At 43.5% G+C, this 17200-nt stretch overlaps 1 protein-coding gene across 1 annotated transcript; it reads right to left on the bottom strand.

Moving 5' to 3' along the window:
• Positions 1-62: 62 nt before the first annotated feature.
• cdh15 (cadherin 15, type 1, M-cadherin (myotubule)) lies at positions 63-16661 on the bottom strand. The gene is made up of 14 exons (XM_048262694.1): positions 16394-16661; positions 7179-7340; positions 6471-6626; positions 6148-6292; positions 5745-5923; positions 5366-5494; positions 4885-5070; positions 3624-3868; positions 3354-3496; positions 3008-3226; positions 2626-2865; positions 2248-2393; positions 1838-2032; positions 63-1394 (listed from the first exon to the last, which is right to left on the bottom strand). Exons 1-14 carry the CDS (start codon positions 16445-16447, stop codon positions 1194-1196), a joined length of 2400 nt encoding a protein of 799 aa, XP_048118651.1. The 5' UTR covers positions 16448-16661; the 3' UTR covers positions 63-1193.
• Positions 16662-17200: the final 539 nt, after the last annotated feature.

The following is a 17200-nucleotide window of genomic DNA, read 5'->3' as shown; positions in this document are numbered from 1 at the left end:
TGATGTCATTTCCACATGCATTTACAAGGGAAGCATATCACAGAGAGGATGTAAAAGCCTGTTCTGGTTTATTAAACACAAAATTGACTGGTACAAGGTAACGTTCACCATTTTAACCTCATGAATGAAATAAATAGCACAATACAAAACATACACACAAAGACAATACATCATACTTTTTTTTCTCTTTTTTGATGATTGCAGAATTTAAAAGTATAAAAAGAAAAAGTTATACATCCATATGATTTTACTGAGAATACATGTATTATATTTAATGCTGAATAGGGCTAAATTAAGCACACTGAAACACCGTTGCTTAAAAAGACATCAAAATATTTTTGCATGTGAAAGTGTTACTTCAGTTCTTGAACAGTTTGTCAAAACATGTATCACTCTTTCACTATAACATTAAACAGAAAAATATATAAAACAAAGTATCATTATAGTATCATCAAGTATAACATTCTATTTACATATCATATAAAAAGGTAGTAATGTACCAAAAAAAATTCTTGTTCAAAAAAAGTCTTGTTCATGCCTTGTTCACTCGTACACAGGAAACTCCAACGTACCAGAGGCCATTCCAACTCCCATTTTCTGGAGGTCTGCGGACCACATCTCATGTATTCTCATATCTACATTCATTGATCTGTGGATATTACTTGCCTTACTACCAGATACAGTCTTGAAATACAAACATTCCCAATACCATTTCTAATTCTCAGTATAGCTGACATAAAATGTTTTTTATTCTCAGATGTCAAACGGCAAACGGATAAGACAACCTAAAATCCCTTCAGTTCCATCTAGCCTTTCTCTCTGTCTAACATAAGTACCACCAGACATTCTTTTTATCTGTTGGCTTCCACTAGGCAAGACCATGATATGAAGCCGCGTTTGGGCCGACTGTCTTTATATGCACCAAAAAAGAATTGGAACTATAGAAATTAAGAGAACAAGGTAGCACTGTGTGTATTGTGTGTGTATTGTGTCTGACCTGACAGCACTGTCTGTTACCATACAAGCGCAAGCACCACTTTTTAAAATTCCGGGAAAGGACAGAAGGTAATGAAGAAGAGGCCCATGGGTGTGTCTGCTCTTAAGTGTGTGTATGTTTAGTCTCAAACATTATTCTATGCGCGGTGCATGTCAGTGCTGAAAATTCTAGGTTGGACATGGTGGGTAGGGGCACATTAACGTGGGTCGTACATGTTTGCTAGTTTTTTGAAGCGTGGGCCCCAGTCGTTGAGGTAGTCATAATCCTGGTCTCCGTCCGAGCTGGCCGAGGCCAGGGTGCTCAGGCTGCCCGCCAGAGAGCCGTCCCCCTCGTAGTCGTAGATGAGCGCCGTGTCGTAGGGGGGCACGTTGGGGTCATTGTCAGCAGCCTCCAGACCCTGTGAGGTAAGAGCGAGAAAATGCTATGAGTATTCATACCAGGAAAACGTATGTTTTTTGTGGAGGACATATGCTTTTCAGATTCACTACCAATGATCAGTCATCCTTAATTGACCACAGAAATCATGTAAAAGTGAAGAATTGTACGGAAAGTGGAACAGATGACAATACGTTCATTACTAGGTTATATTCATTTATCAAATCATAATCATGGAACAAAGATATTAGCAACAGTAGGCTGTGTTAATTAGAGAAATACTGTCCCATCTCTTATGAAGTCTTATAAAGAGCTTGTATTCTTTGACTGCCATTCGTCTCAGAAAACATGACAACCCAAATCCAAAATAATTCAAAGAGCTGAAGCACATATCCATTACTCAAATAGTGACAGACTAAGCAGTAAGCCCATCAGAGCCACGTGGCAGAATAGGAGATCACATACATCATTGATGAAGTCTTCGATGTCGGTGGGATCAGCAGGGGGTCTGCGCGGGTAAGTAGGCGAGGGGAGGTTGTGTGGAGCGTCTTTCCTGAGTGGCTGTCTGCCTCTTGGGAAGCCGGAGACCGGGGGAGCGAAGGGCGATGGGGAAGGGACGATATCACTGGGATTCCGCAGCAGGTCAATGTTGAACACATTCTTCAAAAGAGGAGGATGGCCAAGCCGTTAAGGAAAGACTAAAGTATTTCTGCTATAGTTGTGGTGCTTGTACAGACATAAATTGCATATTTGATATTTTATAAAAAGCTTATTTTTCTGAGACTGAAGTTATTGGATCTCAAATCGGATCATGCAATCCAGGCATTAGTGATGATGTGTTCAGTAGATGTGACTTCAGTTGGACGTGGTCTCACCTCATCCTCCTCTCCTCCGCCCTGCTCATCGTAGTTGAAGACATTGTCACGGATGTCGTCATCCGACACTCCGATCAGCAGCCCGCCTCCTTTCTTCATATGGTGTCTCTTGCAGGCTCCCACAGCCACCGTGAGCAACAGCAACACTGGAAAAAGCAAAAGGTCATCTCAACATAGTATATTTGTATGAGGTAATTTATATGGCTTCAAATTCTTCCACTACAAAAAAATGTTGAGCCCCTGATTTCAAGCATTCAAACTAAAGCAAATAATTTGAGCATTTGAAGAAATGATCCAGTTGGCCCTCAGATTCCAGACATCTCACTGATGATGTCATTAATCAAACATCTGTTACCACCCATCACTCTGTCTACTCACAGAATAAGAGAGCGAGACAACTCATGATGACAATCAGGGCGATGAAACTGAGGCCCACTCGGTTGGCAAAGATGGCGTCAAAGATGGCCTTGCATTCCCCATCTGCGTCACATGGGCATACGGTGACATTGATCTGGTTGACGGAGGTGAGTTGGGGTGCGCCCGAGTCGGACACGGTCACATAGACGGAGAATTCCCCGGATTCAACGTCTACCAGATGCTCCAGGATTGCATGGGTCTCTGAACAGAGGAAATATTCACTTTTTCAGACAGCAATAAAAAGTTACCTGTACGCCAGAATACTGAGTTTCGGTAATGGTGGTCTTAACAACAAAACATGAGGGCTGGAAAGGGCCCATGCTTTCACTGCAACAAATCCTACCGTTGATATTCATTACAGTCCAGTTGGCTTCAGAGAGCATGGTGAACGTGAAAGGCGCAGAGTGTGGTGGCATGTCCTCATCAGTGGCTGTCAGCAGGACACCTTTAGTTTGTCTGTTGCTGCACATGGTGGCACTCAGTGGGAAGAGCTGAGGGCTGTGGTCATTCGTCTCAATGAGGGAAATCTCCAGAGTGCCTGTGGTCGAGATCCCATCGGTATCTACAAAGAGGACAGAAGACCGTAAGGACCGCCAGTCTCCTCTGTTCGGTGGCTTTAGAGACGTCAGCAGGCCACGACTGACAACTAAGGGAAGGACGCAATCATTAGGTCTTACGGCATGACTCACCAGCATCAGATACTTTAATCCTGGCACGGTAAATGTTGTCCTTGACGTGTCGCGAGCGGATGTTGAAGGCTTGTCTAGCCGTGACTACTCCAGTGTCATGGTTAATGGCAAGCCACCTCTCTGGGTCATGGCTGATCTCGAACCTAAGGGGTGATAAAGTCAGACAGCGCAACACATAAGACACGTAAACAAAGGTGAGTGCACGTGTCAGCATAGTCTCTTGGTTTTGTTGGTTATTTGACTTTATGACCGATGGTTTGGCTGGCTTACCTGAGTCTGGTAGTGTCGGGGTCGTGGGCGATGTTTTGGGCAATAACTGTTCCAGGCACAATTGACTCAGGAACTTTTACAGGGATTGGGTCTACATAGAAGCGGGGCGCTTCGTTCTCATTCAAAACCACAACGGTGACTGTAGCTGTGGTGATGGGGGAATCGAGGGACATGCCCTCCAGTGGCACCAAGTTGGACACAGTTAGGACCAACTCATGCTCAGGACTGGACTCAAAGTCCAGTGGCTACAGGGAAAACAGGGGCAAACCGTGAGACTTCCATGGAAACCAAAGGTTGACATCAACAAACAATTGATGTTTAAAGGAGAATTCCGGTGTGATATTGACCTAAAGTGTATTGAAACATGATACCGAGTGTGAACGTATGTCTCATAGCCATCTCGGCTTGTCCCCTGCACTCCAAAATCTGCTGCTAATCTTCCAGTAGCAGCAACTGGAATCCATGCATTTCCACTGAATTATTTTTGGAATCTGATCCCTATATAACTTCGTGAAGATACTGTCTGTATAAATCGTCTTGTAAGTAAACTACCAGTGCTTTTTCAAAGTTCTCAATGTCTCGTTTTAAATGTCAGGGCCCTCGGAAGTCTACCAATGAAGCGTGGAGATACATTGAGCCTTGTAAATGGGTGTAAAACAGTGATTTATTTGCATGGCTAGCCCGATGCGAGAAGCACCACTATTGAAAAAGCTGTTGGTAGCATCGGGCTAACTAGCGCCAGATTTTGGAGTGCAGGGGACAAGCCGAGATAGGCTATGAGACATACGTTCACACTCGGTATCATGTTTCAATACACTTTAGGTCAATATCACACCGGAATTCTCCTTTAAAAAAGAACAATTGTTGTGAATGTTTCACAGCAGCAACAGTGTGTTGTCTAAACTCGTGATCACACCAACACTGTTTCAGACACACACAGACTGACCTACACAGAAATTACTTGAAGGACTGTTTAGTGTGATATGTACAATCTTCTGTCAACAAATACATATGTAAGCTACTACATTTTCTTTGCTTTCTTACATAAGTTCCCCATAATTATGAAGACAGTCAGGCTGCAGTTACATTCTCCTTGCACAATTTCTATGGAGGAGGCTGCATGTGCAGCAACTCTACCAGAAGATGGCAGAAGAACACAGCCAAACAACTGATTCACCATTCTTGTGATTCACTAGTGCTACACTAAACTACTGCAAAACTTCTCCTATATTGTGCAGTCTATGTGACAAAACAGTCTCACCTTTATGACTGACAAAATGCCTTGGTTGGTGACAGGATCTGTTATGATGGAAAAGTGTGAGTTGGGATCCCCCTCTGAAATGTGATACTGAACTTCCCAGTTCTTTCCACCCTGCTCATCACCATCAGTGGCATTGACCTTTCCTATTGCTTCAGTCAGGGCATTCTCCACAGCATAGAACTTGTACTATAGGCACAATCGAAAAATGTATACATATTAGTAATTAAACTAGAAAAATGTTTTAATTTCTGTTTTATTACAGTACACTAAAGAAAAGCTATTTTTATAGCTAGAGTAATAACTTGCAGTAATAGCATGCATTGATTTTTTTAAATCAATATTTGTTTAATACTTTACACTATAATGTGAACTAAAAAGGATCTCCACTATTGCTCTCTAAAACAAGCGAAGGGCTCTCGGACCTCATCTTTGCAGCGGAACAACATGGAACAAAACTTTATCCCTGTTTTTGGGGGTTCACCTTGTCAGGGAGGAACTTTGGACCATGGTTGTTGATGTCAGTGATGTTGATGATGGCGTGGCCAGTGCTGGTCAGACCCATCCCTGACATGTCAGCCACCTGAAGAGTCAGGCTGATGGCCTGGATTTCCTGTGGCAGAATGAGAGAACCAGTCAATATTTTTTTCAGACTGAACAGCAGGTTTTAGATTGGCTAAAGTCTTTTCTCACATACAGATCATCCAGGTAATGTCAAGAAAGTTTGGTGCATGTGAGAAAACAGTTAAAGAGAACTGAGACAGTCTGCTGATGGCACCGAGCACTACTAAACCACTCTCAAGACCAGTGATGCTTGGTTGTGCCTGTGCCATGACCACTGATTGAAGCTGTGTAACACCTACCTCTCTGTCTATGCCCTCGAGAGTGTAAATTTCCCCCGTTGTTTCTCGGATGCCAAACATGTTCTTCTCTGCTTTGTTAGGAGGAAAGCTCTCTTGTTTGAGGATGGAGTAACTCAAGATGGCATTGTCTGTCATGGGGTCATCTTTATCTTCAGCTATTACACGCATCACCGAGGTACCTAGTGAAAGCACAGACAAGACTGTTATTTTGTGCTTCATCGTAATATATTGCCATGTTGGACTTTCAAAACTCAGAGGGGCCTGTGCTCTGGGAATATATGTATGGAGCCCTTAGGGACATGTAAACTTTCTTGTGCATATAATACATCTATATATATATATATTGTGTGACACACTTGTACAGACATTTTGGATTTTGTTTATTCATGAAATTACATCCTACCTGGTAGAGCAAACTCACGAATACTGCCCTCGAACTGAGGCTTGGTGAAGTTTGGCCTGTTGTCATTTTGATCCAGCACATAGATTTCAATAGTGGTTGGACTCTCTAGCCTTTCCCCACTCGGCGACAAGGCAAAGGCTTTCAGCTGCAGACACATGACACCAACAAATGTTGAAGACAACATTGCTCCAGCGTCCAGCTTTGGTTTTCTCAGGCACACTTTCAAGAAAGGTCAGACACATCTCATCACCTTCCCCACTAAAGTGTTACTTCCTGAGGGAATCGCTGATGAGGATCACCAGTGTGAGGTGCTTTGCATTTACCGTGAAACTGCTGTATTTTTCTCTGTCCAGGGGCATCTTGGTGTTGATCCATCCTGTTTTCTCATCTATTTCGAAAAGGTCCTTGGGCTCCTGATTGACCCCTGGCCCTTCCAGCCTGTAGATCACCTGACCCGTGGAAACCTTGTCTGATTTGATCTGTTGTGGGAGAGACAGCATGGTAATCAGAAGCCCATTGGTGTTGTGAGACCAGAGTACGCATTGCACTCTGGTATGTTTTCAGCTCTTAACTGCTGTCCTGGGAACAGTCTCCACACTGTCTTATATGTGACCTTAAGCAAATAAAAGACAAGATAAACTGACAGCAGACATTTTTTTGGTGTGAGGTGTTTTGACACTCAACACACACACACACACACACACACACACACACACACAGATCATCCACACAAGTGTTCACCTATTTCAGGATTTTGTTGCAACTGGGTATTGTGATTAGCTAGTCGAGTAACATCTGCTCTGAAAACACTGTACTAATACACATGTTTTTGCAGCTAGTGCGCTACACAATACATTTTCCCCCCCTAATGAAGTCAACATAAATAAAACATAACAATCCAAATTCCAAAAAGTCATAACCTCTATTGATAAATGACAGTGGATTTACATATGTGTCTCTGGTTATCACATTGTCTCTGAGCCTGGACCTGCAATTCGCCAGGCCTGGCATGAGATGTTGCTCCGTCTCACCTGTACGAGTGGCTCTGGGACCTGCTTGCCGTTCTCCAGCACACGGATGGGTGGGATGATCCAGTCCCGCTTCATCCTGGCCAGCCCCCCTCTGGCCTGTCGCCACGGATACAGGACGGCTGGTTCCAGCCCATGCTGTTGCGTCTGGGAGCTTGGCCAGACCTGCGTCACACAGAGGAAGAGGAGAGTGTTTCAGCTTCCTGCTCAGACCGTGCTCAGCAGCTGGGCCATCTAGGTAAGATCTCAAAGTGACTCATTCAGACTTTACAGCCAACACTAAGTGGCATCAAATGTTTTAAACACTCTTTACTAATGTTTGCTGCCTGATCATTACCTGCCTGTCTATCAGGTTACTGAACTTTTTTTGGTCAACTGGTGTTGTTATTAAAGTGCTTTATAAATAAAGACTTGACTTGACCTCCTTCCCTCTTGAAGTGCACAGATGATATTCACATTATTCACAATGATATACACATTTTTTTACTCTTTAGAAGATAGTACAGACCTATGACTTTGTGCTAAATGAAAAGCACATTTTCAGAGCACACAGAAATGGAATCCACTCAACCTAGCGAATACCTAATAGACCCTTGCTTCTTCAGCATTGTACTGTTAGATATGCTTATGTACAGCAATTGGACATTGTAATATAATACCTACTGTACAAGAAAAAACATATATAATACATATGGGGGGCAAACAGCAAATTTAAGATGGATTCAACCTCAAGAAGGAATTTTGCCCTACACTCGCCAATCAAACTGGTAACTCAGCAAAACACAATTCTAAATACTTTCAAATGGAATTTTGTTGTTGGTGGCTAATATTAGCACTGAACATGAGTGCTGCCGGGGTTAGAGAGACAAGCAGCGCCTCTCCTAACCACAGTCCTAAAGCAACGGTGATCTTTTGCCCTGTTGGTAACCGGGAATCTACTAAGGTGGTATGCACCCTGGAAGAAGAGAGAAGGATTCAGGTTTCACACAGACACACACACACACACACTCACACACACAGAGCAGCTGTCCAGTCCTCCATTTCCCACCCAGACCCAGGCTCAGTGTAACAGAGTCTCCTTTATGTCCCACACTGCACCTGACTGCAGGGTCAGAGGTTACGAAACAAATCCACTACTGCGTCAAAATCAGATACACCCTCACACGTGCAGGCCGCGAGACAGAGTGTGTCGTCCTCACCTGTCTGGAAAAGAAATCTCGACACTCAACTCCCTGACTTCCCCGAGGGCACTAAGGAGAATGAACTGCCTCATGTCACTGAGACATGAAAAGATATTCATAAGATACATGTCTGACTCTCTGGAAAAGAAATGAACAGAACTTTTGAAAACAATCTTTCAGGTTACCCCTTTATTCCAAAGCATGTTTTTTTTCTGCCTACTTCTGTCTATAGCTGTAGATCATTGAAAAACAACTGATTAGTATGTCTGTTAGACTGGACGACAGGGCATTACATCTTTCGTCCCCTCGGGAGCTGCGGAGGCCGGTTGGCATGTTGGCATGGTGGCACGCCTCTATTCAGCTGCTGGAGAATGGCAGCCACCCCTGGCATGTATAGGCTGAGTTAAGGCAAACTAATCTTAGAGAGGATGACGTTCCAGATGCCTACTTCATACACAGACCAAACACACAGAGAGGCACATCATAGGATAGCATACACAGAGAGGCACATCATAGGATAGGCCGGAGAATCTCTGCAGCAGAGCAGCAAACAAAGCAGCCCTCGGGGCCACATAAGGGTGTACCACTATGTGTGTATTACATTGAAAGTGTGATCATGAAAAAAATATTGAATATAATATAATATAATATAATATAATACACAATTTGGGTTTAGATGTAAGCTAAAAGTGGAGTAAATGCTATAAACACTGTAAAATAACAGTTGTAAGCTACTCAATGAGAGCATGAGCATCTGAAAATAGAGTGGCTGTGTTCAAGTATGGTGACAAACAGACAGACCCAAACTTGGAAGTGGAAAATAGTCTGTAATGCAGTTCAGTCAGCACATAGGTGTAGTTTGGTGACTGTCTGTCTGCTCAAGTCATTAGAGGTCTATGGGTGGCCCTCTCCATTATCAATTAGCAGCCACCACACACAGACACACACACACACACACACTCACACACACAGAGCAGCTGTCCAGTCCTCCATTTCCCACCCAGACCCAGGCTCAGTGTAACAGAGTCTCCTTTATGTCCCACACTGCACCTGACTGCAGGGTCAGAGGTTACGAAACAAATCCACTACTGCGTCAAAATCAGATACACCCTCACACGTGCAGGCCAGCGAGACAGAGTGTGTCGTCCTCACCTGTCTGGAAAAGAAATCTCGACACTCAACTCCCTGACTTCCCGAGGGGCACTAAGGAGAATGAACTGCCTCATGTCACTGAGACATGAAAAGATATTCATAAGATACATGTCTGACTCTCTGGAAAAGAAATGAACAGAACTTTTGAAAACAATCTTTCAGGTTACCCCTTTATTCCAAAGCATGTTTTTTTTCTGCCTACTTCTGTCTATAGCTGTAGATCATTGAAAACAACTGATTAGTATGTCTGTTAGACTGGACGACAGGGCATTACATCTTTAGGCCCCTCGAGCTCTGGAGGCCGGTTGGCATGTTGGCATGGTGGCACTCCTCTATTCAGCTGCTGGAGAATGGCAGCCACCCCTGGCATGTATAGGCTGAGTTAAGGCAAACTAATCTTAGAGAGGATGACGCCCAGATGCCTACTTCATACACAGACCAAAACACACAGAGAGGCACATCATGGGATAGCATACACAGAGAGGCACATCATAGGATAGGCCGGAGAATCTCTGCAGCAGAGCAGCAAACAAAGCAGCCCTCGGGGCCACATAAGGGTGTACCACTATGTGTGTATTACATTGAAAGTGTGATCATGAAAAAAATATTGAATATAATATAATATAATATAATATAATACACAATTTGGGTTTAGATGTAAGCTAAAAGTGGAGTAAATGCTATAAACACTGTAAAATAACAGTTGTAAGCTACTCACGTAGAGCATGAGCATACGAAATAGAGTGGCTGTGTTCAAGTATGGTGACAAACAGACAGACCCAAACTTGGAAGTGGAAAATAGTCTGTAATGCAGTTCAGTCAGCACATAGGTGTAGTTTGGTGACTGTCTGTCTGCTCAAGTCATTAGAAGTCTATGGGTGGCCCTCTCCATTATCAATTAGCAGCCACCACACACAGACACACAGGCCTAGGGATGAGTGGCACGCACTTCTCCTTCAGGTTTGGTGCATCCGTATCTTAATATTAATTAGGGGGACTATTCTCCCCCTGTATCCAAAGCAGTGTATCCACATCACAAACTTGTGCACATCTTAAACATTTCATTATTTGTTTTTCCAATTGCTCCATTAGCTTAATCATGAGGGCAATATGCAATGACCAATATGTGTTTCACCCCTATTGAGCCTAGAGCAGACAAAAGGAACAGCAGAAAGAATGTGAGGCCTACACTTGTGTCAGCTTTGTATGCACATGTATGCATTGTAAAGTATGTTCACAATGACAACAATTAGCCTCTGCGTGAGAGATGAGTAGAGAGAGAGAGAGAGAAAGAGAGAAAGAGAGAGAGAGAGGGGGGTGTCGGCAGGTAGAGGCAGTCATAAAACACTGCTCTTAGGCTTGTTGTACAGTGATGAAATGACTAGAACAGAGCTTGGATCAACACTCCAGTTAGCTGGAGGTCCGTGCCAAAACACATATCTCCCTAATTCAATGACAATGCTTTATTGCTACAAAAATTGCACTCTGAACCTCAGCTGATTGGTTTATTTATATTTATGCGCAGCCGTGGTAACAGACCATAGGACGAGGTCATATGTAAACGTCTTGTTGAGCTGATTTCAGGGTCCCGTCATCACCCTCCTATCAAAGTCCAGCGAGTCTGGGGGTCATGGGACTCAAGCTCAACTGGTCTCAGACATGTCTGTGTGTAATTGGCTGTCTAGGCCTGTCTTCAGAAGTCCTCTGGGCAGCTTAGTGAAGCAGAGGTATTACTAAGAGAGAGGGTATAAACATGGCTGTTTCCATAAGGAAGTGCTAATCTCACAGCGAGCTGGAAATACGCCTGCATGCGCTTGACCCACATGCACATTCTCTGTCGTGCCAGCTAGCCAGCACCGTTGGCCATCTTTCTGTCTCTCTCACACACACTCTATCTGTGTGTGGGTGTGTGAGAGTGAGAAGAAACATCTGCCAGTATACTAGTGTCTAAGACTGTCTTGACATGACACTTTATCTTGTCAATGAAAGCCTATATAGCGGAGGGAAAATCATTCCTCCAGGCAACTCTAGCTTCCACCTTTACAAGTATGTTGCAAAACTGGGGACTGATTCATCGGGTCACTTGATGTCAAATGTAACACAAGCTTCACTTAAACTTCTTATCCGAAAATAATGAATAAACAAATTAATATAAAAATAACCTAAATATGAACAACCCCATCACTATGAACCCGTAAGTGTTTATACAGTAACATGCATTTTGATGGTGTACACATTGAATGTGGATGAAATAATTTGGAATTGGGCAAAATAATACTCTCATTATCATTTAATCTGACATTCTCTATACCAAATGCATGATACTGAAGAAAGGGTATAAGAGGAGATGTAATCCACAAAGGATAATGTGTTTTCGCAGGAAAGGGTAATATTTTATATTTATATGTTATACTTGTTTAATAGAATAGTAACTTTTGTAAATAATTGTAAATTTAAGATGGAATGAAATGCTTGACTGAAATCATACGGCAGTTTGTCCTATACAAGCATTAAGGGGCAGATTGCCATTCTTTAACACACCACCATGACCCTAAACAATATGCTTTTCCACAATTTCCAGCTTGGGAAAATTAAATATGAATGTGGGGGCTTTGGAAATGATCTGGAACATTCTAGTTTCATGATCCCTAATGCCAGTCATTCACCCTCCTTCCCGCCTGCCTACCCTACTTTTACCAGAGAAGCACATTCCAGTCAAGCCTCGCATAGGACAGGGCCAGCTGCTCCAGACCAGGGGGGGCTGTGTGTGGCAGCAGTGTGGATGGGGGAACTAATGCCACCTAATATGTTCATTTTAGTGTTCAGAGGACAGAAGGGGAATATGCACAAATTATTGTGATTCAGTTACAGCCATTGCTAACTGCGAGCTACAAGTATTTTGTACTATTTATCTTTTTATTTGCTTATTTACTTATTCATTTATTTTGTTTGTTTGTTTGTAGGAGCAACTTGGGGTTAAGTGCCTTGCTCGGGGTCACAGCAGTGGCAACCACAAATTAAAACCGACGACTTTCTTGTTTCCGCTTGGAAGCCCAGTTTCCTACCCTAAATAATAGTGCTGCTCCCATAAGCAGTCAGTCAGGGGTAACCTTGAAGGGTCGGTTGCCAAATTCATTTCCCTTTTGGAAGGGCAGGAGGGCATTGGTAGGAAGTCGAGCATTCGACTGTAGGACAGTGTGGACATTTGCCAGTGTAATGTGACACACTCAGGCCAAGCCATACTGAGTATGTGGAGCTGGGGCTCCCAGGGAGAGATGCTGAGGAGTGCGGCTGAGGCCCTGGCAGACGGGGGGGTGAGTGAAGGGGTTCGCCACACAGGTGTTCAAGACCTCTAACCAGCTCTGTCACCATTTCTCTGGAGGCCATAGTCAGCAGTGCATTACTCTCTCTCTGTCTGTCATTCTCTCTCTCTCTGTGTCTGTCTCTTCTTTCTCCCAACATTCTAGTTTGCCAGGCTCTTCCTATTTTGGGGGGCTGTACGGTCAGAGCTTCGCGGGAGCAGATGTCTTTGCTTTAATGACTGCCCACTGTGCCTAATGGAGAGATGAGTGCTAGGACTCCCAGTGTTTCACCCAGGAGAAAATAGCAACCATCCTCATGGTGTGGCACTTTATTGAGTTCCATGGGAAGATGCTATAATCCTATATATACCCCCTTTTCCCCACACCCACACCCAACACTCCACGCCCTGCTCTGATTTCAACTGATAAATCTGTAAGATCCATTTTATATTAACTCTCTGTCACCGAAAATAATGTTCCCCACACCACCAGTTGTCATTTAATTTGCCATTTTCTTTGTTATTCTATGCTTCTGTTAAAGGTGGATATCTCCTTATTCTCTTGTCAGTACTGTCAATTTAAATCAATAAAGACTAAAATGTTACGGAATGTGTATGCTACCCATCAATCAATAAAGATAAAAAAAATAAAAAGCTATTTTAGGAACATAAATGGCTGTTAATTAATGTATTGAATGGGGTAAGGGAAGATGGTGTTGGGTAAATAACAATAAATGTGTATATATGTATACATATGTAAATAAATGAATAAATAAATGTGTAAATATGATATACAAGGAATTCTGATAAGAATGAGTCAGTTACTTTCTTATGTTATACAATTTTTGCCATTTTAATTACCTCAAAGGATGAGTGACTTAGATTCTCCAAAATGAATCAATTTAGGTAACAAGTTCACAAAACCCTCAAGTAATATAATGTCATGCCTAAACAGAAGATATATCAGTGCCATCAAACTAAATAAATAAATGTTTAAAGTTTTTGGCCAAAACAATCAGCAATTCAGCCAACATTACCACTTAAAGGATAACTCCTGTATAAGAAAAACATGGTATATTTTTTGGATGATAATGAGTGTAAACTTTTATCAGGGACCAAAACAATGTTATTGACACAGTTTTGAGTAAGACCGGAATACTCATTTAGAACTAAATAGTAAACATCAGCCTTTAGGCAGGCAGCTCCACTACTCAGCTGATCTGCATGTTCTGACAGATCAAACCTGTCTAAATAAGAATATGTTTGAAGTATTAAATCACTGTAGTTTAATTGTTGTGGCAGATTGATTGTGACTAGTGAATTCATCTCACGCCAGTGAGCTGAGCGTTGGAAACCAGGCTTGTCTTTTTGAATCAGGGTAAATAAAACAAACACAAAGAGGAGGAAGTGCCATGGAGACCCTCTGTCTTGTGTGGCTAAGCCAGTATCCAACAGCTGGCCTGACCTGACTGATTGTTTCCAGAGAGTGTGAGCTCAGCAGTGGGCGTTTTATGGGCAGATTTGTCCTCGATTTCACGGTCTGCATGCCGCTGGACGCCCCTTTTCCGCTGCTGGGATAAGGCAGCGGGACAAATGGCATCGGGCTTCACATCTGCGAACAGCTGCTCCTGCACAGTAACCGCTCACTCTGGGGGCCGACTGAACAGAACTCCCCTGTTTCCAAGACACTGTTGTGTTTTTTTCCCCTTCTTAGTCAGAGGATATTCCCATGGAAGAGCGGATCTTCTCTTGGGGTTGAGGATTTGAGGGAAATCCCAGGATGCTTTGCACGGCACCGCTCTCCTCTGAGAATGTGTCGTGCAACACCTCTGGCATTTTGAAAGGGGGGAATTTTAGCGGCCCCTGAGGTGCCTTGCATGGCTGGAATATTTGCGTTGATATCCATAACAAGGGCCATAAAGATGCCCGGAAGATCAAAAGAACCTGCTCAATGGGCTAGTCTGGCTCAGTGTTTGGGATGGAGGGTGAGGGGATGAAATGAAATTAAGTGAGATGACACCTAAATCTGTTGAGTCATTGGGATTAGGTGCTGACAGTGTGTGTGGCATAGGAGGAGACACACATGTCTCAGGAGTGTGTAGGCCGCAGGAATGCCCAAATGTATTTTGGTCAGATGACACGATGGCCTGCGCATTCCACCATTACATGTCACTCTCAACTCAGCAAAATGACACCACAGTGAGGACAAGCTGAAACTATCAAAAAAGCTCTGATTCATTTGGCATTGGTCACACGTTCTGCTAACACCTACACAAAGATTCCCATGACTAACATAAGTTTCATATAACTACCGTAACTAAGCATTAACCAACTAACAGCAGGAGTTAATATTTACTTCTTGTTTGCTACAACAATTTACTATATGTATAATATAATATAACTAACTTAGCAATACTAAAGTTATCAAATGATTTAATACATTGAATAATGTTCGTTTAGAGTAAGTACATTTCAGCTTTTAGCTTTGTGAATACTGAAAGCAATTCCTTGTCCATGACAAGTAATTTCCTGTGTATTAGTAATAGTAATAGTAATAGTAATTAGCAATAGTAATTTCCTGTGTATTAGCCGCAATGTGTATAAACTGCAGGACAGTGTTTTATGCAAGTTAAAAAAAAACAAAAGAGTGTCTTACAAAAAATCTTTGTTGAATCTCTTTCTCCACATTTCCATAAATAGTAATGCCTTGGTAAAGTAAAGTAAACTTCTCACAGGTAAAAGTCCCAGTCATTTGCCCTCAAGGCTGGCCCTGCTGTGGTGGTTCTCAGAAGTAGGCCCACATCTTGAACACAGCTAAGGACCTCTGTCAACCCAGGACCTTGGTCTTTCATCTGCACATCTGCACTCTGTCTCCAGCATAAACACTACGGGGAACTGACAGAGATTTACTTCCATATTTGTGTATTTCACAGTGAGTTTTCATCCGTCACCTTTGGGTCTCTCACTAAGGCTGGTGACAGCCATGCTAGTTCTCGTAGCTTGCAGGGTTGTAACATGACCCCCCAAACATCTGCAGACTTTCATGTTAATAAAAAAAAGGCTTTTAGGATGTCATTGCACAATTTATCCCTATTTGACTCGTCATTTGTCTCGACCACTGTTATGAGGCTTTAGTGAGTATGACTGATGGGCTCGGTGAGTTAACGGAGCTCTGTATATCTTAAATAATTAGCCGATATTAAACAAGAAATGAGAGTGACTTTGGGCAAACGACTTCCACAGATGGAAAGCCTCAGGTCAGACTGTAACCAAGCCTTCACCTCTGCACTGGGAGATGAAAGCTTAGAGAAACCTCATGCCCCACTCAGAGAGCTGACAGCAGACAGGCTCCACACTTGTGAGAATTGAATTCCCAAATGTCAAAGCAGAGGTCTGAAAACAAGCTGAGGTAACGATCTACGTTCGGTTTGAGGTTAACCAGAGAAGGTAAAGAACAAACTTTAAAATCAAACAGCTCTCAGGAATCACAACAGCTCTGTAAAAACTACGAAAAAGATAAAGTTCCTACTTAGAAGGGTCTGAGCCGTAGCTTGCATAGTGAATCAATGGAGACTCCTGCTTACCTGACACAGAGTGAAAAGGAATAAGAACCGTCCCGCCAGTCGCCTGAGCTCCATCGTCTGCTCTGACCGGTGCGTGCGTGCGTGCGTGTGTGTCCTTCAGGGCTCCCAGCGCTGTGCCACCGGTAGTGGTGTAGTGAGGACTGCTGCTGCAGGAGAGCTGAGCCGTCCAAAAGGGGGGAGAGAACGTCCACAGAGCCTCCTGATGGGACGGTGCACCAAAGCCAAATGTCTCAAACCCCTGAGCCCTTCCGTGTCTCTCTCCCCTGGCTCTCTCAGGGTGTGTGTGTGTGTGTGTGTGTGTGTGTGTGTGTGTGTGTGTGCGGGGCAATTGAGTGACAGCACATGTGCAGCAGGGTTGCATGGGAGGGTTGAAATCTAAACCCCCTTACCGTCTCCTCTAACCCCCCCCACCCTACCATCCACCCACCCAGTCTAAGTCTGAGCGCAACCCAGTTCTTGGTTAGGCGGAGTTGATGGTGTTAGTTTCACTGGTCACTTTAAGAAAGCCAGTGAGAACAAGAGAGATGATGGGGTAACGAGTGAGGGAGCAAAAAGTGTGAGAGAGAGAGAGAGACAGAGAGAGAGAGAGAGAGAGAGAGAGGGAGAGAGAGAGAGAGGGAGCAGCTGGCCACAGTGCTGAGAAAGCCCCTGGTGAAGGTCAGCTCTGGGCAGCAGCAGTGCCGTCCTGTCTGTCAGACTCACTGCCCCAGCCATTACCCCCCACCGCCTGCCACCAAAGCCACCAACAGCGCCTTCCCAACACCTAGACCTCCCCTCTTACCACCATGAGAACACACACATGCACGC

Source organism: Alosa alosa, chromosome 14, assembly GCF_017589495.1.
Source record: "Alosa alosa isolate M-15738 ecotype Scorff River chromosome 14, AALO_Geno_1.1, whole genome shotgun sequence".
Classification (NCBI taxonomy): domain Eukaryota; kingdom Metazoa; phylum Chordata; class Actinopteri; order Clupeiformes; family Clupeidae; genus Alosa; species Alosa alosa.
Note: the sequence above shows the minus strand (reverse complement) of the source record. Positions and strands in the feature narration are given on the sequence as shown.

What these genes read in the sequence shown, in the direction of transcription:
- cdh15 (XM_048262694.1), bottom strand. Translation starts at nt 16,447, where the DNA reads ATGGAGCTCAGGCGACTGGCGGGACGGTTCTTATTCCTTTTCACTCTG. An exon ending in TCGTGAGTTTGCTCTACCAG is followed by an intron (nt 5,924 to 6,147) that starts GTAGGATGTAAT and finishes TGCTTTCACTAG; the next exon opens with GTACCTCGGTGATGCGTGTA. An exon ending in GCATTTTGTCAGTCATAAAG is followed by an intron (nt 3,869 to 4,884) that starts GTGAGACTGTTT and finishes TTTTCCCTGTAG; the next exon opens with CCACTGGACTTTGAGTCCAG.